The sequence below is a fragment of the Scyliorhinus canicula genome, chromosome 26 (assembly GCF_902713615.1).
Source record: "Scyliorhinus canicula chromosome 26, sScyCan1.1, whole genome shotgun sequence".
In the NCBI taxonomy this organism is placed as follows: Eukaryota; Metazoa; Chordata; class Chondrichthyes; order Carcharhiniformes; family Scyliorhinidae; genus Scyliorhinus; species Scyliorhinus canicula.
In genome coordinates, this window is record NC_052171.1 from 23,892,998 (window position 1) to 23,915,622 (window position 22,625).

Below are 22,625 nucleotides of genomic sequence, written 5' to 3' on the forward strand. Positions count from 1 at the left end.
AGTTATTATTTACAATTTACATGCTTTTCGTTTTGACACTCCCATATTCATGTGGCTAGTTTCTGATCAATAGTAACCCCCAGAATGTTGATTGAATAATGAATTCTAACAATTTCCCTGGGACAGATTTTAACTCGCTGGACTGTAGTTTTCTGATTTCGGTCTCATTCTCCTTTCTTAAACAAAGATGTTGCATTTGCAGAAATGTCCAAAATCAGAGGCCATACATATAAGCTAATCACTCATAAATCTAATAAGGAATTTCAGAGAAATTTCTTCCCTCTGGGGAATAGTGAGAATGTGGAACTCGTCACCTCAGGGAGTGACAAGCTTTGACAAAAGGTCAACTGACTCGAAACGTTCGCTCTTTTCTCTCCCCACAGATGCAGCCAGACCTGCTGAGATTTTCCAGCATTTACTCTTTGACCTCAGGGAGTGGTTGAGGCGAATAGCATAGATAGATTTAAGGGGAAGTTAGATAAACATGAGGGAGAAGGGAAGCATATGGTGACACGGTATGGGCATAATCAACGGCACAGAGTATTTGGGCCAAATGACTTCTGTGCTATAAATTCAATGTAATTTCATACCAAAGGGAGAGAGAGCATTATTTCATGAGGGGACAGTGTCCAAGGTCATGTGTCATGCCAAGAACATTTAACTTAATGGAGCAGTGAGTCTGACAGACGTCTGTATCATGTTATGAGCCAGGGTTTAGAGAACCCCAAAGTGTACCATGGAGTTCACCTGACCCACAACTTTTAATAGATTGTGGTATGGGGAGCACATGACCCACTCTACAGGTGTGGTACAGCAGAAATGGAAAAGTATTTTTTAAAGCAAAACAATGTTTATTCTATGAACTCAGTTAACCTTTTTAAAACATACAGTGAACATTTTAGCAACCATCAATTCAAATGCACCCCCCAAAGAAAACAACACTAAGTAATCCTTAAACTTTCCTTTTAACATCCATAAAATAAAAATCCTTTTTACAAAACACATCAGGTTTAAATTCTCTACTGAGAGCAGTTATCACTCTGAATTCACTAAATGATCTGGAGATAGTCTTTAGATGGCAGAGAGATCAAAATTACACCTTCTTTGGCTGGCTGCAGCTCCAACACTAAAACAAAACTAAAAAACACAGACACACCCAAGCTTTTCCTCAAAGCAAAACTAAAAAGCAGAGCCAGAGCTAAGCTCCACCCACACTCTGACATCACTGCAGCCACTTGAGCTGACAAACATTTCTTAAAGTGACATTTCCATGACAATCATAACGATGGTAAAGCATTCAAGCACTCTGGCGTTGATGTCAAACGTCTGGGGGAGACTCCTGTCAGGAATACACACCTCGATATTCCAGCTAAATCAGAATACTCACCAGTGTTACTTGAGTGATGCCCTTTGGAGGGCACCAGTGGAACATGCCAGTGGAATCCAATTTCACTAACACTTTGTTTGACCTTTTTTCAGGCCTGAAAAAAAAAATCAATTGGAAGAATAAAGTGAGATTTACCACTTGGTTTTAAGTGACGGCATGTGCTCTTGCCAAAAATGAATTGGGTGGGTGCTGCCGTTGGGGTCGAGTGGCAGAGGTGTACACCAGCAGTGAGAACCAATCTTTGTGAGCTAGCGATGTTGCTGTGGGGAGAAATATGGCAGCAACATTGATCCTCAGACACAAATGACTAGAATGCTGATGTGCCTGTTTCTGTAGTTTGACACATTAGCTTATTGGCTGGCTCAGTATCAGAATATTGTGGTCGCAAACCCTTTTATCTTGGCTGGCACTCCAGTCCTGCACGCTGGGAGTATTTTGTGGGATTTTGACCACAGAAGGAGAGCATTTGATTCACCATTTTCTGGAGCAATCGAGATCTAACTTTGCTGTCTTGCGCTCTCCCCTTAGCCTTGTATCAGTGCAACAACACCTTGCATTTGTATAGCATCTTGAACATGGCAGGACACCCCAAGATGCTTCACAGAAGCCTTTTCAGGTAGGATTTGATACTAAACCAGTTGAGGAAATATTTGGGCTGGTGACCAAAAATTTGGTCCACGAGATAGATTTTGCAAAACATCTGAAACGAAGAGAAAGAGGTGCATACAAACATAGGGTTTAGGAGCAGGAGTAGACCACTCATCCTTTGAGCCTGCCCTACCATTGAATAAGGTCATGGTTGATCTAATTGTGACCTCAACTCCAAATTCCCAATAACCTTTCTTTATCAAGTATCTATCTAGCTCAGCCTTAAAAATATTCAAAGACTCTGCTTCCACTGCCTTTTGAGGATGGGAATTCCATAGTTCTTCTTTCTGATTGGAATGCCCATATTCTGTATTCCGAAATATCCTCTAAAACCTCCGCCACTGCATTTCTATTGACATGTCCCTTAACCTAATTTGTCGGCTTACTTTAACTTCTACTGTTTTGCTCTCATAATTGCCCATATTTCGGTTTAAAATACTAGTCTTAGATCCACTGTTCCCTCCCTCAAACTGAATGTAAAACTAAATCATATTATCACCATTGTTACCCCACCCCCCGGACCAGCCCCTGCCAGTTCCTTGAAGCTCTCAATGCCATGGCCAGCGGCTCAATGGCTAGAGCGGGGAGAGGGGGCACCATTGCCTCGTCTCCCCCGTGCAATTTAAAATACCCCGACCTAAGCCGGTTCATACGCACACTTACCACAGGCGCCTGGTACAGCAATCGCACCCACCGAATAAAGTCCTCACCAAACCCAAACCTACCCAGCGCCTCGCACAGGTCCTCCCACTCCACCCGATCGAAAGCTTTCTCTGCATCCATCGCTGCCACAACCTCTGCTTCCCCTCCTTCCGAGGGCATCATCACAATATTTAAAAGCCTCCACAAATTGGCATTAAGTTGCCTACCCTTAACAAATCCAGTCTGGTCTTCCCCGATCATCCCCGGGACACAATCCTCTATCCTTGTGGCCAAGATCTGAGCCAATAGCTTGGCATCCACATTTAGTAACGACATTGGCCTGCAGGACCCTGACTGTTCAGGGTCCTTCTCCCATTTAAGAATGAGTGAGATCGAGGCCTGCAACATTGTAGGGGGGGAGGATTCCCTTCTCTCTGGCCTCATTTAAGGTCCTCATCAGCAGTGGGCTCAATGTCTCTGAAAATTTCTTTAAAAATTCCACCAGAAAGCCATCTGGCCTCAGAGCTTTGCCCGACTGCATGCCCTCTAGCCGCTTAATAGTTTCTTCTATCGATGGAAAAAATTAAGTTCGCCTTGAGGGGATCTGTGCAGGGGTTCACCATGGAGGTGGCAACCATTTATTGACTTCTTTGCGGGAGAGTGAGCGTCAGCAGGGGGGTGGGGGGAGGGGGGGGGAGTAGAGCAGAGTAGGAGGGAAAATATGGCGGGTAGTACCGGTGGGAGGGGAACGGGGTTGTGCAATATGTTACGGTGGAAGTATTGAAAGTACGTGGATGTTTGCACATTTTTGCCTTTTTTGCTTCCTTTCTGATGATGTCTGTAACTGTTTATAAAGCCAAAAACTACCTCAATAAAATTGTTTATTAAAAAAAAAAATAGTTTCTTCTATCTTGATTGGAGCCTCCAGCCCCTCCACCAGGCCCTCCTCCACCCTTGGGAACCTCAACTGATCCAGAAATTGCCTCAACCCTTCCGCTCACGCCGGGGGTTCCGACTCATATAATTTGCTGTAGAATCCCTTAAAAACCTCATTAACCGCCCCCCCAGCCGGGTCCAAGACCAAATTACCCTCCTTATTCTTTACCCCACCAATCTCCCTGGCCGCCTCTGCCTGGGAATACAGGTGGCTCGGAAGTAGGATTAAGTAGCTTAATCTGACCTGGCTGGTGGAAGAAATGGAAGGGGACTTTAAAAGATGGGACATGCTCCCGCTGTCACTGGCGGGGAGGGTACAGACTGTGAAAATGACGGTCCTCCCCAGATTTCTATTTGTATTTCAGTGCCTTGCCTCTTCATCCCTCAGGCCTTTTTCAAGCGGGTGATTAAGATCATCTCGGGATTTGTTTGGGCGAATAAGACCCCGCTAGTAAAGAGAGTGCTGCTGGAACGCAGTCGGGGACAGGGTGGGCTGGCGTTGCCGGAAATTTGCAACTACTACTGGACGGCCAATATAGCCATGGTTAGGAAGTGGGTATTGGGGGAGGGGTCGGCATGGGAGCGGTTGGAGGCGGCGTCATGTAAAGGCAGCGGTTTGGGAGCACCTCTGTCATTCTTGCTGGCCCATTACTCCACAAGCCCGGTGGTGGGGGCAGCATTGAAGATCTGGGGGCAGTGGAGGAGACACAAGAGGGTAGAAGGAGCGTCGGTCTGGACCCCGATATGTAATAACCACAGGTTTCTACCGGGCAGGATGGATGGCGGGTTCCAGAGCTGGCAGAGGGCGGGTATCAAAAGGATGACTTTATTTTTTAAAGTAATTTTAAAAAATACTTGTGGCTCACTTTCTTTTTTCAAATTCAGGAGTTCTCATTCTGGGTGCTCATTGCTCAGCATTCAATTACTTGGAAGCTAAATATTTAAATCAGACAGGATGACATAAGATAAATGTTCAAACTTCCTCTGACCAAAAAAAAAGACATGACTAACGTTAAAAAGTACCCAGATTTAGAAATGATAATTCAAAGCTCTCAGAGTGTAAAAGGATTAAATGATGTTTATCGATGGGAGCTTTCCCAACCTGCAGGCGCTGGAGTACAAATTTAAGCTGCCCCCAAGGAACGGCTTTAGATATTTGCAAGTGCGGGCCTTCCTGAGAAAACAGGGGTGGCCTTCCCGCTTCTGCCGCTATGGGGGATACAGGTAGAGTAGTTTCCGGTACCTGGTTGGGGGAGGAGAAGGTGTCGGATATCTACCAGGAGCTGCTGGAAGCGGAGGGAACCCCGGTGGAGGAGCTTAAGGACAAATGGGAGGAGGAATTAGGAGGAGAGTTAGAGCCGGGTCGGTGGGCGGAAGCCCTAAGCAGGGTCAATTCCCCCTCATCATGTGCTAGGCTCAGTCTAATCCAGTTTAAGGTGACGCACCGGGCACACATGACGGCGGTGAGGATGAGCACGTTTTTCAGGGTAGAAGACAGATGTGCGAGGTGTGCGGGCAGTCCAGCAAACCATGTCCATATGTTTTGGGCATGCCCAAAGCTTGGAGGGTTCTGGCAGGGGTTTGCCAAGGCAAATGTCCACAATGCTAGGTACGCGGGTGGTGCAGAATCCAGAGGTGGCGATCTTTGGAGTGTCAGAAGACCTGGGAGTTCAGGGAGTGAAAGAGGCCGACGTTCTGGCCTTTGCCTCCCTGGTAGCCCGGAGACGGATCCTGTTATTGTGGAGGGACTCGAAGCCCCCGTGTGGGGAGACTTGGGTTGGTGACATGGCTGGGTTTCTCAGCCTCGAGAAAATAGTTTGCCTTAAGAGGGTCAATGCTAGGGTTCTCCTGGAGGTGGCAGTCATTCGTCGACATTCTTGAATAAATTTAAAATGTCGGCAGTGGCAGCATTCCGAGAGGGGGGGTAAGTGTTGCTTTATGTGGTTTGTGATAATAGAGCCGATTGGGGAAATGTCTATTTTTTCACCATGTTAATGTTCAATGTTTACTGTTCTTTTTCTGTTATTGTTATAAAATTTTACAAATACTTCAATAAAAATATTTTAAAGAAATATTTCCCCAGATAGCGGGAGGTGTAGATAGAGTCAATGGATGGGAGGCAGGTTTGTGTGATGGACTGGGCTATGTTCAAGCCTCTGTAGTTTCTTACGGTCCTGGGCTGAGCAGTTGCCATACCAGGTTCTGATGCAGCCAGGTAGGATGCATCTGTAAAGGTTGGTCAGAGTCAATGTGAAAATGCCGAATTTCCTTAGTTTCCTGAGGAAGTATAGGCACTGTTGTGCTTTGTTGGTGGTAGCATCAACGTGGGCGGACCAGAACAGATTGTTGGTGATGTACACCCCGAGGAATTTGAAGCTGTTCACCATCTCCACCTCTGCCCCGTTGATGCTGACAGGGGTGTGTACAGTACTTTGCTTCCTGAAGTCAATGACCAGCTCTTTCGTTTTGCTGGCATTGAGGGAGAGATTGTTGTCATTTCACCACTCCACTAGTTTCTCTATCTCCCTCCTGTATTCTGACTTATCATTGTTCAAGATCCAACCCACTGCAGTCTTGTCATCAGCAAACAAGATTGATAGATTCTTAATGAATAGCGAGATGAAGGGCTTTGGGGAGTGGACAGGAAGATGGCGATAAGGTCAAGAGGAGATCAGCCATGATTATTTTCCAAAAAACTTATGAACAGAGATTCTGCTCCACTTATAACCAGCGAATGTACTCCACGGTTTTACACCAAGTGTAGCCATCTAAGATGGACACCAGTGAATACAAAATGGAAGACTGCAAAGAGTGCAGGGAAAAACGGACATGGTCAAAAGCAAACAGCTTGCAGAAGCTTTAAGCATTGGGACACTTGCAAAAACCAGTTTCCCGACAGCTGCAGAGTTCAGGTAGCGCTGTTAATGGGAAAGCCATCTACATACTAATGAAGTGATACCGGGACAACCCCGGGCACAATAGATACACTCAAGTATCTATTGATACTTTCAAAAGCGAAGCAGACACGATGGAGCCAGCGAAACCAGGACAATGAGTCCTAAGAACCGCCGCAGCCATCAAGGAACGGCCCTAGGATAGGGGGGTTCAAATCATATCGATTGGGGAAAGGCCCAATCGATACCCAGCAGGTGAGGAAGCCCGCCCCAAGGGGCACAGACCTCCTGGGACCTATAAAAGAAGGTCCCGCACATGGTTCGGTCTCCTGTCTCCGGCCTCCGACTCCAGCCTCCAGATCCTGTCTTTTACACCAGCCGTCGAGCAGCAGCCATCGATAAGTAAGTGCCAAAATGACGATCACTACCTTGACCCAGGCATTACTTATACCCGTGCCAACCAGTAGTATCAAGAAGTTGCTGACCAGAACGGCCTTGTTCCCTGACCTTGCCTGTTCCTTCTTAGATAAGTATTAGTCGTTTAATGGTAGAGAAGTAAGTTAGTCTTTAGCGTGTGCATGAGCATTTATTATAATTGTTATAATAAACTCTAACTGTTTGGACTTACTAATTGGTGTATAGCTTTATTGCTTTGAACTTGACCTTGATGCTTGTGACGGTGTCTCTTACGGCACCTGGCGACTCCAGAGCATAGAAACAAGAAACAGAGCCAAGCGAGTGTTAAGCACACTTCCTCTGTTGGAGGAGTGTTAAACACACTAACTCAGAACGAGCAACACAACATTCAGGATTCCTTTGTCTCGACTGTCTTCCACTGTTCACACAAACTCTGACATCCAGCTAATACTGTCTCCCCAATTACTTTATTGTAGGCTCGAGGAGCTGATTGCCTAATCCTGCTCCTTGTATGTTTGCATAGTTGCACATCTCGGCAGAACCTGATCCCAGCGCAGTTCGGGTGCTGACTGTACCACCGTACAGCCCCCACTTCCCCCAATACTGTTACTGGTGCCCCATGAAATTGGAACCAACCTCTACCTTTTCAGTCTTTCAGCCATCCATCCATCTTATTTGCTCTGTGCCACTTTACTCAGATTCTGCCTCTTAATTTTGTGCCCAGGTCCTCATACCGACTGTGCAGAACTCCTTTCCTTGTCCTGCCTCTGTCATTATCTACCTAGACCACAGTGACTGGATCCTGTCCCTTCCACTGCAAGTTCCTCTCCAGCCTTGAGCAGATGTTCCAAATCCAGGAACCAGGCAGTCAATACATCCTGCTCACTCGACCATCCCTACTACCACTCCATTCCTTTTTGCTCCTCCCATGAGATGAGAGACGTACAGAAGCAAAGAACATTTGGCAGGAAATTCCAGGGATGGTCACAACTGGAGGGATGAAGGAAATCAGGGCTCTTCAAGGGGGCAAAATGAGAGAAATACAGATTATTTCAGAGGTAATCTCCTCTAGTTATGTAAGTGTCAGTGAACAGTACCTTTGGTGAAACTGATGTCAGTTTCCCCTTCCCAGTCCTATAGCAGATAGAACATAGAACAGTACAGCACAGAACAGGCCCTTCGGCCCTCAATGTTGTGCCGAGCCATGATCACCCTACTCAAACCCACGGATCCACCCTGTACCCGTAACCCAACAACCCCCCCCCCCTTAACCTTACTTTTATTAGGACACTACGGGCAATTTAGCCTGGCCAATCCACCTAACCCGCACATCTTTGGACTGTGGGAGGAAACCGGAGCACCCGGAGGAAACCCACGCACACAGGGGGAGGACGTGCAGACTCCACACAGACAGTGACCCAGCCGGGAATCGAACCTGGGACCCTGGAGCTGTGAAGCATTTATGCTAACCACCATGCTACCCTGCTGCCCCTTAGATATCTGACCCCGATCAGGTGATCAATGACCTGCAGTCCCAGGACTGAATGAAGTTCACAAATAGGTCAGTTTGACCTTCAAGAGCCAACCACTGCTGGTGTTTGTTTTCCCACATCGCGAAATAGTTATTTTTGGCTCAAACTCTCTGTTATGGCAAGCTTATATTTTCCCAGTTGACTAAACGGAGCCAAAGTGTCACTCCTGCCCGATAACAAACAGCCATGACTGAGATACACCACAACTTAAATGAGGCAAAGAAATGTTTGCATGAGCCTGACATGCGAGGAAGAACTAATTTGAAGGAGATTCTGCTTCACTCCAAACCTTGTCCAGCTAGTTTGACAGAAATCTCTCGAGTCCGAGCAAGCAGGGCTTTTATTTGATGCTGAACTCTGCCTTGCCCCCTTAATGCCTCAACCAGATTTATAGTCAACCTTCTGCCCTCTGAAGGATTGAGGAGCATTTCTATTTTTCACATTATTAATTTTCTTTCGCAGTGAGGAGGCTGGGTTGGGGATTCTGACAAGCTCTGATCTGTAGAACTGGCTTTGAGCCCATTGCTTTCCCTTTGCTTAATTAAATTAAGGCTGTGGCCTGTGAAACAGCTCGAGTCAGGCTGTTCAAACTTTTCCCTTCAGCGAGTGCCAGCAGAAGAAATAAATCCAGTCTGTGAGCGCTGGGCCATTGCTCGTCATCAAGCTGTTTGACTGTTTGAGGGCCTGGAGGTATGTCCAGGCTTTCAGTCTCTCTGACCTTCCAGCTTCCTACCCGGTACAAACTACAGCAGTATCAAACATTTTTTAGGGTTAGGTTGATCAAGCTGCTAAAATTGTATCGAGCAGAGACAAAGTACATAACTAAGGAAGATATGTTCAACCTTTAGAAGTCACTGGTTAGGCCTCAGCACTGTGTCGAATTTTAGACACCACAATTTGGATGTGCGAAGGCTTTGGAGAAGGTGGTAGATACTTACTGGAACAGTCCAAGGGATGAGGGGGCGTTGGAAGAAACTGGGGTTGTTCTCAGAGCAGAGAACGTAAAGAAAGAGGGATCTAAGAAGGTTGTAGGGCTGGAAGAGGTTATAGAGGCAGAAAGGGGTGAGACCGTGGGTGATTTTGAATTGTGAAATGGAATGCTGTTCTGCCGAGACAGAAAGCTGATATCAGAGCAGCGCGAGTCGTCAACGATTAAAGTTTTAATGAACTACATCTGTTGTCTGATCCAGTCAGGATGATGGAAAATCAATGCAAAGCAGCAAGGGGGAGAGAAAAATTATGGACTCGAGTGTATGAGCTGCTAATGTTCAGCGAGTGATTAATGGCTGCCTATAATAAAACATTAAACTGGCCAGCTGAGTTGTCTCACCAAAGTTCTTGAGTAATTTGCAGTATCACAAATCAATCAGCAGACATCCTGTTCCGAAAGGCTCCTGTAACATTTACAGAGCGGCTGTCAGAGTGGAGGCAGCTAGATGCTAAGCCAAGAGAAGGACTGAAGGAAACATCTGAAATACACTTTGTGCAAGAACACTTCATCACTCGAGCTTCTGTCCACCTGTCTTTTTTACCAAGCTTATGAGAAACACTCCTGACCCTGTTCACCAAACTCTTGCTGCCTTGGCTGGATTCTAGGACTGATGAAAATGTATCCAGTGATAAAGGCCAGGAGGGCCAAGAGACAAACTCTTTCAAAGATCTAGCACAGACATAATGGATGAGTTGCCTCCTTCTGAGCTCCATGATTCAATTTTCTGTTCTGGAGGTTGTCTTGGTTTCTTGGTTTCACATACACCAGGAGGAGTGTGATCCTGGTTCAGGAACCTAATCAGCAATAGCCTGCTTTAGTCTGCAGTACATGCTCCATGTGTCTAAGTCGATAAGAATCCATGGATTCTTTGATAAAGAATCTGAACATCTCAATTTGCTTTGACAAAGATAGCCATGATGTGGAGATGCCGGCGTTGGACTGGGGTGAGCACAGTAAGAAGTCTTACAACACCAGGTTAAAGTCCAACAGGTTTGTTTCAAACACGAGCTTTCGGAGCACGGCTCCTTCTTCACCTGAAGAAGGAGCCGTGCTCCGAAAGCTCGTGTTTGAAACAAACCTGTTGGACTTTAACCTGGTGTTGTAAGACTTCTTACTTTGACAAAGAGTCATTTAGACTGGAAACGTTAGCTCCCCGTCTCTCCCCACAGACGCTGTCAGACCTGCTGAGATTGTCCAGCATTTCTGTTTTTGTTTCCGATTCCAGCACCTGCAGTAATTTGCTTTTATTTTAGAATCCATGGAAAACTATTTGCCTGAGTGGGCTGATTTCCCAGGATTACAATCTGTGGGAAGCCTATCTTTTTCAGGAAGCTGAGGCTGGGATTCGGGATTCTCCACCCACCAAAGGTGGAAATGCCTGCACTTGCCTAATGGCTTGACAAAGGTCAAGAGCGGACAAATTAGGCAAGCATGGACCAGCAAGTATCATCCTCTATAGCCATTAGGAATGGTTTCCTGATTTGGCATTAACACAATATCCATCAAGGTATTATAACGGTTAACCTCAGTCTAATAATAGTGCAAAGAGATTGCAGATGGGGCGAAGAGATTTAATGAAGACGGTTAAAAATCATGATGCATAATGAAACTATTCCCTCTATTGAATAGCAAGCACAGAGTCAATGGGCTGAATGGCCTCATTCTGTGCTGAACACCAGGGTCCCACGATCAATGCAAATACTCCTCGTGCAAAAATAAGGGAGTGCTGTGCTGTTGGAGGTGCCATCTTTAGAATTACACATTGAACCCCATTTTCCCTCTCAGATCCCATGTACACAGGTTCAAAGAAGAACGGGGCATTCTCCCCAGTGTCTTGCTCAATACCTACACCTCAAGCAAAAGCAGATGCCGTTGTGGGATCTTGCTGTGCATACGTTGGTTGCCAGATTTCCTACGTTACAACAGACACCACACTGCAAAGTGTTTCATTGGCCGAGGAGTGGTTTGTGACAGAGGAATTTGATACATTTGTCTGCGGAAGAACGGTTCTTTCTCGCTCACTCCTGTCCCACGTTACCACTTGTCAGACTTTAAAACACCACGCACCCTGGAGAATATAGGTTACCCTCAGCCTGTGCAGTATGCCTGAACAAATCAATCCGAGGTATACTTGGTTTCTGATTTCAATACATGTCCCACCATTCACCAAGCGGCTGAAGTTAGGTTCACTCTCCCCCTGACTGTGCCTCATGGGTTAGTGTCAGCGAGTGTCACTTGGTGCTGTGAAGTCCGATTCTGACGCAGATCCTTGCCAGTCAAATTGCCCCAGGATATTAGTTAGTTGAAAACTTGACACCCTTTCCCCCCCATCCCCCTCTTCCTTCTTTATGCTCGATTATCTGAAGACACAGAATCTATTAACGCCACAGAAAAGTGTTTTGAAAGCGCTTCAAGGGGTTTCTGCAAGCCGTGGAAGGCAATGAGTGCCGATGGATGATTTATTTTGTAGTCCTAATCTTTTCACTGAGTCATCGCTCAGACACTTCTTGGTGACAGATCTTAATAATAATGACCCCTGGAGCAAGTTATGGTATTAGCCATAGAGATATTTATCAAAGTGTCAATCCAAGTAAATGAAATACCACAAGCAATAATGTTACATGTTTAAGGCAGCAATCGGTTGCTAAATGCGATTTGCTCTGTCTCCTGTCTATTTTTTGGAAGGGCTGTACTGTGAGCACCTCATCTGATTTATTGAGACAGAAAGTGAGATGCATCTTTCTTTTCCTGTCCTTTCCCACCCTGTTCCACACAAGCTAAGATTTACATTTGTACATTTGTACAGCGCCTCACACAGCCACAGGACACTCCAGTATTTCACAACTAATGAGATACTGTTAAGTGTTGTAGTGGAGGAAATGCAGCTTCCAATCAGGCCCCCTGAGAAGTGAGGGGAGAATGACTACAACAGTCTGTTCGTGGTGTAGGTTGAGGGATAAATATTGATCAGGGCGCTATGGGGAGCTGGTGCGCTTTTCTTCCAAATAGTCCTTTAAATGTCTTAGGATCTGTTGAAGACACACACAGGACAGGCTGAACATCTTATTTGCAAGACAGAATCTTCAGCAGTGCAGTACCACTAAGTGGGGCTTGAACCCACAATCCTCTTATTCAGAGGCCGGAGCTACCCCACTGAGCCACAGCAGTCATCTGAATGTGGACCCCAGCAATGTCCCAGCCAGCAAACGGTCAGGGTGCAGAACCTGCCCATTCAGAATCTGCCGTCATCTCTTTATATCAGCTGCTAATGTTAAGGAAGTGCTGCACTGTCAGAGCTACTGTCTTTTGGACGAGGCTTAAACCAATGCCAAGCCTTCCCTCTCAACTGGACACTGCACTCCAGGAAGAACGGCAAGGAAGAGACCCTGGTCAACACTGTTCTCACAACCAGCAGGAAACATCCATCTTGTATGCTGTCTGTGCTACCTTGCTATGCACAAATTGGCTCTCACATTTTCTGACAAACGAGCAGCGACTTTTCTGAAAAAATACTCATTTGGCTGTAGAAATGGCTTTGGGAAGTATCAGTGTTGTGAAACATGCTTTTCAAATGTGCGTTATTTATTTAAAATGTTATATCTGGATGCACTTCCAGTTATGTTGCTGCTTGTGAATGATAATTTTCTGTGTAAACGTGTCACAATGCAATAGCACCCTCCTGCCAGTAGTGGGACCTGGTGCCTCACTTGTGCATCCCACAATTACAATATCTTCAGGCCTCTGCCCCAACCAACCCTGCTGTGAGTTTTGCTGTTTAACAACAAATAAATATTGGACAGGCTAGAGCAGTTTTCTCTCACTGAGGGTGAGCTGAGTGAGGTCTTTAAAAACGATAGAGTAGAGGTGGGAAAGATGTTTCCACTTGTGTGGGAGACCAAAACTAGAGACCATCAGTATCAGATCATCACTGATAATCCAATAGAGAAATCAGGAGAAACTTGTTTACCGAGTGAGTACTCACTACCACAGGGAGTATAGTCAAGGTGAAATGTATAGGTGCATTTAAGGGAAGCAAGATAAACGTATGAGGGAGAAAGAAATAGAAGGATATTTTAATAAGTACACGGGGAGTCCATGGTGAGACAAGGCGAGTAAAATAAGAACAAAGATTTATTTATAAATGATATATATATATACACTTCCCGCTTCCTGCTTGGCTGGTGTCTTACTGGCTGACCTTATATACACTGCATAATTGAGATATTCCACCCCAAGTGGGAGAGCTCATCCTCCCCAAGGAGCACGGAAAGACAAGCATTCCCACTCCGTAGGTCCCATGCAGGATATTACAGATATGTTGATCTGGGTTAGAGGTTGGGAGGCGGCTGATATGGAATGTAGACACCAGCATGGATCAGCTTGGCCGAGCGGCCTCTTTCTCTGCTGCCACTTAGATGCAAATCTGAGCTTATACAAAAAGGACAGGTTGTCTCACTTCTTCTTGGAGATTGGATTACCCCAGAGCACCTAGGCCCAGTTATGTGTATTTATGTAAAGCCCTATGCTTTTTTTCATGTATGGAACGATCTGTCTGGACTGTACGCAGAACAATGGATCTCGGTACACGTGACAGCAAACAAATCCAATCCGATCCAAGTCCCTTCCTTCACCTGATGGCGACACGTCTTCGGCTATCAGAGGCATAATGCTGTGGGAGGCCATTCTGAAAGGTGAAGTTCGAAATGCTGGTGCAGATTGGTGAATGGTTTCACGCAGCTCCCATCTCTGATTCTACAAGAGGAGACTCATTTCTCATTTCCTCCATGAGAAAAAGTTAAAGGTGCAAAGTACTGGTGGAAAAACTTATGAGGAAAGAATGAGTCTGGAACTTACTCCTACAACAAATAGCCTTCATAACTCATTTGCCTCTTTACAAAAGAACGTCTGTTCATCTTTCACTGATGAGTTATTTGTATTTAGTAAGTCAAGTGATTCTCATTTTTCAGAGCTTTGCACTTTATTTCGAGCAATAAATCAGTTACATTTGCAACATCCTCCAACTAGCTCAAAGGGATGAGGCCTAATTGGGAATGGTCAGTGGCCAATTCCCGGGAGATAGGCAGGCAATATATCACCAAGGATATACTGGCCTTGTAGAGGTGCAGCATAGATCACCAGAATAACACTGAGACAATAAGTTTACTCAGCTGCTATTCCTTTTGGTTCAGAAGGTGGGGGATGTAAGTTGGCAAAATGAAAAGTAAATTCAAGTGGTTAAAAAACTACTGCCTCAAGGTAGAGGTGGAAAGTCCAGACCAAGGGAGCTAGACCTCAAAATTAGATCTAGTCTACTCAGGGGTGATGTCAAGAAACACACAAAAGGTAGTGAAAACCTGGCCGAAATATACATACAATCAACGATGCAGGTGGAATAACCTGCAGTGAAAGAGGATGGAATGAGGGAGAGGTGAGGCACTTTAACGAGTGAATGAAGAAAACCCAAGAACAAAGGCAGACAAGTTATCTGCAAGTCAAAGAATGGTAACCAGTGATCTGGAAGAAATCAGAACAGTACTAAAAGGAATGAGAAATGACAAAGCAAAGGTACTGGATGAGATGTCAGCGGAAGTATAGATCTGCCTAGGGATCCAGGACCAAAACAAGCTACCCATTGTGTTATGATAAGAGAGAAAGTCTGAAAGGCATAAAAGTAAAGCATTCTGGTACCACTATTGAAATGAAAAGGAGACGTTGAAGATCGCAAGGAATTAAACTCCTGTCACAAATCCGAGATATAAAGTGGATCAGACACTGGGGAAAATTGTGGAAATCCATGAAGGTTATTCCAGAAGAAGCACCACTGATGTCTTTCTTATTTTGAGACCAGTAATAATGCATTTTGGAAGGTCTAATACAGGTAGGGAATATACAGTGAATGGTAGAACCCTCCAGAGTATTGAAAGTCAGAGAGATCTAGGTGTACAGGTCCACAGGTCACTGAAAGGGGCAACACAGGTGGAGAAGTTAGTCAAGAAGGCATACGGCATGCTTGCCTTCATTGATCGGGGCATTGAGTATAAAAATTGGCAAGAAATGTTGCAGCTGTATAGAAGCTTCATTAGGCCACACTTGGGAGTATAGTGTTCAAGTCTGGTCGCCACACTACCAGAAGGATGTGGAGGCTTTAGAGAGGGTGCAGAAGAGATTTACCAGGATGTTGCCTGGTATGGAGGGCATTAGCTATGAGGAGCGGTTGAATAAACTCGGTTTGTTCTCACTGGAACTACGGAGGTTAAGTGGCGACCTGATAGAGGTCTACAAAATTATATGGGGCATAGACAGGGTGGATAGTCAGAGACTTTTTCCCAGGGTAGAGGGGTCAATTACTCAGGGGCATAGGTTTAAGGTGCGAGGGGCAAGGTTTACAGGAGATGGACGTGGCAAGTTTTTTATACAGAGGGTAGTGGGTGCCTGGAACTCGCTGCCGGAGGAGGTGGTGGAAGCAGGGACGATAGTGACATTTAAGGGGCATCTTGACAAATACATGAATAGGATGGGAATAGAGGGATACGGACCCCAGAAGTGTAGAAGATTTTAGTTTAGACAGGCAGCATGGTCAGCACGGGCTTGGAGGGTCGAAGGGCCTGTTCCTGTGCTGTATTCTTTGTTCTTTGTTTGAACATAAGAACTAGGAGCAGGAGTAGGCCACCTGGCCCCTCGAGCCTGCTCCGCCATTCAATTAGATCATGGCTGATCTTTTGTGGACTCAGCTCCACTTTCCGGCCCGAACACCATAACCCTTAATCCCTTTATTCTTCAAAAAACTATCTATCTTTACCTTAAAAACATGTAATGAAGGAGCCTCAACTGCTTCACTGGACAAGGAATTCCATAGATTCACAACCCTTTGGGTGAAGAAGTTCCTCCTAAACTCAGTCCTAAATCTACTTCCCCTTATTTTGAGGCTATGTCCCCTAGTTCTGCTGTCACCCGCCAGTGGAAACAACCTGCCCGCATCTATCCTATCTATTCGCTTCATAATTTTAAATGTTTCTATAAGATCCCCCCTCATCCTTCTAAATTCCAACGAGTACAGCCCAGTCTACTCAACCTCTCATCATAATCCAACCCCATCAGCACTAGGATTAACCTAGTGAATCTCCTCTGCACACCCTCCAGCGCCAGTACGTCCTTTCTCAAGTAAGGAGACCAAAACTGAACACAATACTCCAGGTGTGGCCGCACTAACACCTTATACAATTGCAACATAACCTCCCTAGTCTTAAACTCCATCCCTCTAGCAATGAAGGACAAAATTCCATTTGCCTTCTTAATCACCTGTTGCACTTGTAAACCAACCTTCTGTGACTCATGCACTAGCACACCCAAGTCTCTCTGAACAGCGGCATGCTTTAATATTTTATCGTTTAAATAATAATCCCGTTTGCTGTTATTCCTACCAAAATGGATAACCTCACATTTGTCAACATTGTATTCCATCTGCCAGACCCGAGCCCATTCACTTAACCTATCCAAATCCCTCTGCAGACTTCCAGTATCCTCTGCACTTTTCGCTTTACCACGCATCTTGGTGTCATATGCAAACTTGGACACATTGCCCTTGGTCCCCAACTCCAAATCATCTATGTAAATTGTGAACAATTGTGGGCCCAACACGGATCCCTGAGGGACACCACTAGCTACTGATTGCCAACCAGAGAAACACCCATTTATCCCAACTCTTTGCTTTCTATTAATTAACCAATCCTCTATCCATGCTACTACTTTACCCTTAATGCCATGCATCTTTATCTTGTGCAGCAACCTTTTGTGTGGCACCTTGTCAAAGGCTTTCTGGAAATCCAGATATACCACATCCATCGGGTCCCCGTTATCTACTGCACTGGTAATGTCCTCAAAAAATTCCACTAAATTAGTTAGGCATGACCTGCCTTTTACGAACCCATGCTGCGTCTGCCCAATGGGACAATTTCTATCCAGATGCCTCGCAATTTCTTCCTTGATGATAGATTCCAGCATCTTCCCTACTACCGAAGTTAAGCTCACTGGCCTATAATTTCCTGCTTTCTGCCTACCTCCTTTTTTAAACAGTGGCGTCACGTTTGCTAATTTCCAATCCACCGGGACCACCCCAGAGTCTAGTGAATTTCGGTAAATTATCACTAGTGCATCTGCAATTTCCCTAGCCATCTCTTTTAGCACTCTGGGATGCATTCCATCAGGGCCAGGAGACTTGTCTACCTTTAGCCCCATTAGCTTGCCCATCACTCCCTCCTTAGTGATAACAATCCTCTCAAGGTCCTCACCTGTCATAGCCTCATTTCTATCAGTCGCTGGCATGTTATTTGTGTCTTCCACTGTGAAGACCGACACAAAAAACCTGTTCAGTTCCTCAGCCATTTCCTCATCTCCCATTATTAAAACTCCCTTCTCATCCTCTAAAGGACCAATATTTACCTTAGCCACTCTTTTTTGTCTTATATATTTGTAAAAACTTTTACTGTCTGTTTTTATATTCTGAGCAAGTTTACTCTCATACTCTATCTTACTCTTCTTTATAGCTTTTTTAGTAGCTTTCTGTTGCCCCCTAAAGATTTCCCAGTCCTCTAATCTCCCAGCAATCTTTGCCACTTTATATGCTTTTTCCTTCAATTTGATACTCTCCCTTATTTCCTTAGATATCCACGGTCGATTTCCCCTCTTTCTTCCGTCCTTCCTTTTTGTTGGTATAAACCTTTGCTGAGCACTGTGAAAAATCGCTTGGAAGGTTCTCCACTGTTCCTCAACTGTTCCCAGTCTACCTTAGCTAGTTCTTCTCTCATCCCCTTGTAATCTCCTTTGTTTAAACACAAAACACTAGTATTTGATTTTACTTCCTCACCCTCCATCTGTATTTTAAATTCCACCATATTGTGATCGCTCCTTCTGAGAGGATCCCTAACTATGAGATCATGAATCAATCCTGTCTCATTACACAGGACAAGATCTAGGACCGCTTGTTCCCTCGTTTGTTCTTTGATCGAGAAATCTTCGGAGTCCCAATGCAACACAAAGATTGTATTCATCACTTGAGAGAAGATTTCTGATTGAGTGTCTAGTGAGGAGGTCTGGAGTTGTGCTGGAATTCATGGAGTCTCCTATTACAGCAGAGATAGAGAGAGTGGCAGATATGAGTAAGATGCAGAGGTGGTGTGGAGAGTGAGAGTTTCAAAGTTGGTTTGCATCAGGGATTGTCACTGAAGAATTTGGGAGAGACAGTGGTGTTGCTGGACAAGCAATGCAAAGGCCCAGACAAACAAAGAACAATACAGCACAGGAACAGGCCCTTCGGCCTTCCAAGCCTGCGCCGACCATGGTACCTGCCAAAACTAAAATCGTCTGCACTTACGGAGTCCGTATCCTTCCATTCCCGTCCTATTCATATAATCGTCTGGGGACATGGGTTCAGATCGTACCATGGCAGCTGATGGAATTTAAATTCAGTTAATACATCTGGAAGATAAGATGCGGGATAAGATGGGGAGAAAGCAGGATTAGGCTATTGAGTTGGATGATCAGCCGTGATGGTGATGAATGGTGGAGCAGGCTCGAAGGGCCAAAAGGCCTCCTCCTGCTCCTATCGTCTATGTACCTATGTATCTATAAAGCTGATCTCAGTAATGGCGACCATGAAACTATCATCGGTTGTCTTAAGAACCGTTTAGGGAAGGAAATCTGCCCAGTCTGGCCTACATGTGACGCCAGATCTACGGCAATGTGGGTGACACAACTGCCCTCTTTAATAGCCCAGCAAGCCTGTCAGTTCAAGGCACTTCGGGAAGGGCAACAAATACTGGCCCGGCTCGTGGCGCCTTCTTCCCATAAAAGATTAAAGGAAAAAAGAACTGGAGAGAGCCACTCGACATAGGTGTGAAGCTCCGAAGACCAAAGACCCAATTTATGGATTGCCAGTTTGACCTTAGGGAAAAGGACCAGTGGAAAGATTATAGATGAAAGCCTGGAAAAAGAGCAGTTTCAAGAACCGGGGCAGTGGTAGCAGAAGATGGAAATATGGAAGTGAAAATTAAGCAATGGTTTCATTCTGGGAACTCGAAGCAGTAGAGTATGATGTGATACAGAAGTATCTTTGATGAGGAGATGCCGGCGTTGGACTGGGGTGAGCACAGTAAGACGTCTAACAACACCAGGCTAAAGACCAACAGGTTTGTTTCAAACACGAGCTTTCGGAGCGCAGGAGTATCTTTGACACTGAAAGAAAGAATCTACAAGGCAGATGTGTGATTTTTTTAAAAATTAATTTACGGGATGTGGGTGTCGTTGGTAGGCCAGTATTTATTGCCCATCCCAGCGCAGTTGTCACTCCTACCGATACTGTCATGGACAGATGCATCTGCAGCAGGCAGATTGGTGAGGATGAGGTCAAGTATGTTTTTCCCTCCTTTTGGTCCCCTCACCACCTGCTGCAGTCCCAGTTTAGCAGCTATTGTCCTTTAGGACCCGGCCAGCTCGGTCTGTGGTGGTGCTACCGAGTCACTATTGGTGATGGACCCCATCCAGGGCATATTCTGTGCCCTTGCCACCCTCAGTGCTTCCTCCAAGTGGCGTTCAACATGGAGGAGTACTGATTCACCAGCTGATGGCGAACGGTAATCAGCAGGAGGTTTCCTTGCCCATGTTTGACCTGAAGCTATGAGACTTCATGGGGTCCAGAGTCGATGTTGGGGACTCTCAGGGCAACTCTCTCCCGACTGTATCCCACTGAGCTGCCACCTCTGCTGGGTCTGTCCTGCCGGTGAGACAGGACATACCCAGGAATGGTGATAGGGGTGTCTGGGACATTGTCTGTAAAGTATGATTCTGTGAGTATGACTATGTCAGGCTGTTATTGGCTAGTCTGTGAGACAGCTCTCCCAACGTTGGCTCAAGCCCCCAGATTCAGTAAGGAGGACTTTGCAGGGTCGGCAGGGCTGGGTTTGTCGTTGTCGTTTCTGGTGCCTGGGTCGATGCCGGGCGGTCCGGCCAGTTTCTTTCCTTTTTTATTGTGTTTTTGTTGTGGTTGAATACAACTGAGTGACTTGCTTGGCCATTTCAGAGGGTATTTCAGAGTTAACCACATTGCTGTGGGTCTGGAGTCACATGTAGGCCAGACCAGGTAAGGACAGCAGATTTCCTTCCCTAAAGGACATTGGTGAACCGGATGGGTTTTTACGACAATCAACAACGGTTTCATGGTCATCATTGGACTTATAATTCCAGATATTTTATTGAGTTTAAATTCCACCAGCTGCCATGGTGGGATTGGAACCTGGGTCCCCAGATCATCACCCTGGGTCTCTGGGTTACTAGTCCAGTGACAACACCACTACGCACTGCCTGCCCTTCTTATAAATGCAGGAAATTGGACAACATTAAGAAGAGGAACAACAACTGGATACTAATGAGTTGTGGCTATTGAGAGGGAAGTGATGAAAAAGAACAAGAGCAGGAACCAGTATCTCCGGTGAAGATCATGGAAACATCAAAAAAAGTAATCAAGCTGAGGTTGAAATGATAGGGCGATCTTTTTGGAGCGAGTGGAAATGAGTGCTGGAGATGCCAGAAAGAAGGAGAAAAGAAAGGCCGACGGTCAGATGGAAAGATGCGATGGGAAGAAAGGTAAATACAGTGGGATTGGAAGAGGGGTAGTGGAAAAGGATGATCAATTAAAATAAAATAGCAAAAGTCAAAAAAAGACTTGCACTCTAAAGAGTAGGTCCAGCATCCATGTCTTACTTTCCTGTTAATCTCCCGCATTCCTGATTTTGGATCAACTTGAAATCACTGTTTGGGGATGGAGAAACGGGCTGCGGTAGGAGAGTTAGGGTACGAGAGAAACGTGGAAGGGGAGGGATGGATAAGCTAGGTGAAGGGAGAACTGGAATGGGGCGAAGACAAGCAAGAGGCTGGGGGTGGGGAATTTTACTTGAGTGGGAGATTGTGAGGAGGCGGGGGGGGGGCAAAATAGGAGAGGGGTCTGGGACTTGAGTAGAGGGAGGAGGAGGTGGGAGGGGAGGGGGAATAAGACTGGAGAGGGAGGTATGGGGGATGTTAAGTCTCAATTCCAAGCTGTGTTTTGTTTCCCTTTCTGGTGGATTGTTTTTCAGCCTCCACGAATGTGTTCCAAATAATCTGTCATTGCTGGCAGGCGCCCGTTGTAAATTCTATTAGTTAGGGATATTTGACATCAAACCCATTGTAAGCTTGTCATGAAAAATACTGTTTACAATGGATTGTGGCAGGACTGCTGTCTGCACTGGGAGCTGACGACTAAACAATAAGCAGATTCAATATGAAGTATTTCTGCTCTCCACATTAGTATTTAGGCAAATTATGTGCCTCGCAGCTCTTGAGGATGAATAAAGAGTCCTATAGACCCCACTTTCTATGTGACAATGGACACTACATTTTAGTAGACAGCTTTCTGTATCGGCTATGGGCAGTGGGAAGCACTGTAACCTCTGCGTCAGAAGATTGTAGGTTCAAGTCCCACTTCACAGACTTCAACGCACAATCCAGGCCGACTCTTATGCCAGTGCTTGTATCCTGCGCACTGCGTGACTTGAAAACCTTCTCCCAAGAAGGAGGCCATACCCGTATGAAGCTCAGAAAATAGGGGTTGGGGGAAAACCTCTACCTTTCTGACGTAGTCCACTGCACACGGTGTGATCCAGGCAAGCTGAAGATTCCCAGGTGCAGGATAGAGAAAGAGATTACACAAAGGCGGGAGTTAACTTGGGCACTGAAAAAAGAGGCAAATAAAGCTAGGAGGACAGAGATGTTGTGCAGATTTGACATCGGGGGTGATACTAAGTTTGGTGACACCTTGAGGCAGGGGGGGTGATACTAAGTTTGGTGACACCTTGAGGCAGGGGGGGTGATACTAAGTTTGGTGACACCTTGAGGCAGGCTGTGAAGCAGTAGTGCTCTGTTGCTGTTGCTGCGTACAGCTGGAATGCACAGGGTGTTCAGGGACGGAGGAATACCGGAAGGAGAGGTTGGAATCCTGCATGTGAATCCTTGGTAAAGGCATCAGAGAGAAAGCATTGTTGAGAAAAGAGTCCAAGGTGCCACCTTTGTGGGGAAAATTGGAACGCCTCCTGTGAAAGTCCGAGTTCCAATCAGACCAGTTTGATGAGAAATCCACAGGTTGTTTTGAA

The 22,625-nt window shown here is 45.7% G+C and overlaps 1 protein-coding gene across 2 annotated transcripts in view; it reads right to left on the minus strand.

The window, feature by feature from the left end:
- LOC119957510 (calcium-activated potassium channel subunit alpha-1-like) overlaps window positions 1–22,625 on the minus strand; it is a 122,727-nt gene that overhangs the window by 38,501 nt on the left and 61,601 nt on the right. For both annotated transcript variants that reach the window (XM_038785630.1, XM_038785631.1), the window contains exon 21: window positions 1,388–1,481. In XM_038785630.1, coding sequence (XP_038641558.1) covers window positions 1,388–1,481 — 94 coding nt within the window. The remainder of the gene's footprint in view (window positions 1–1,387; window positions 1,482–22,625) is intronic.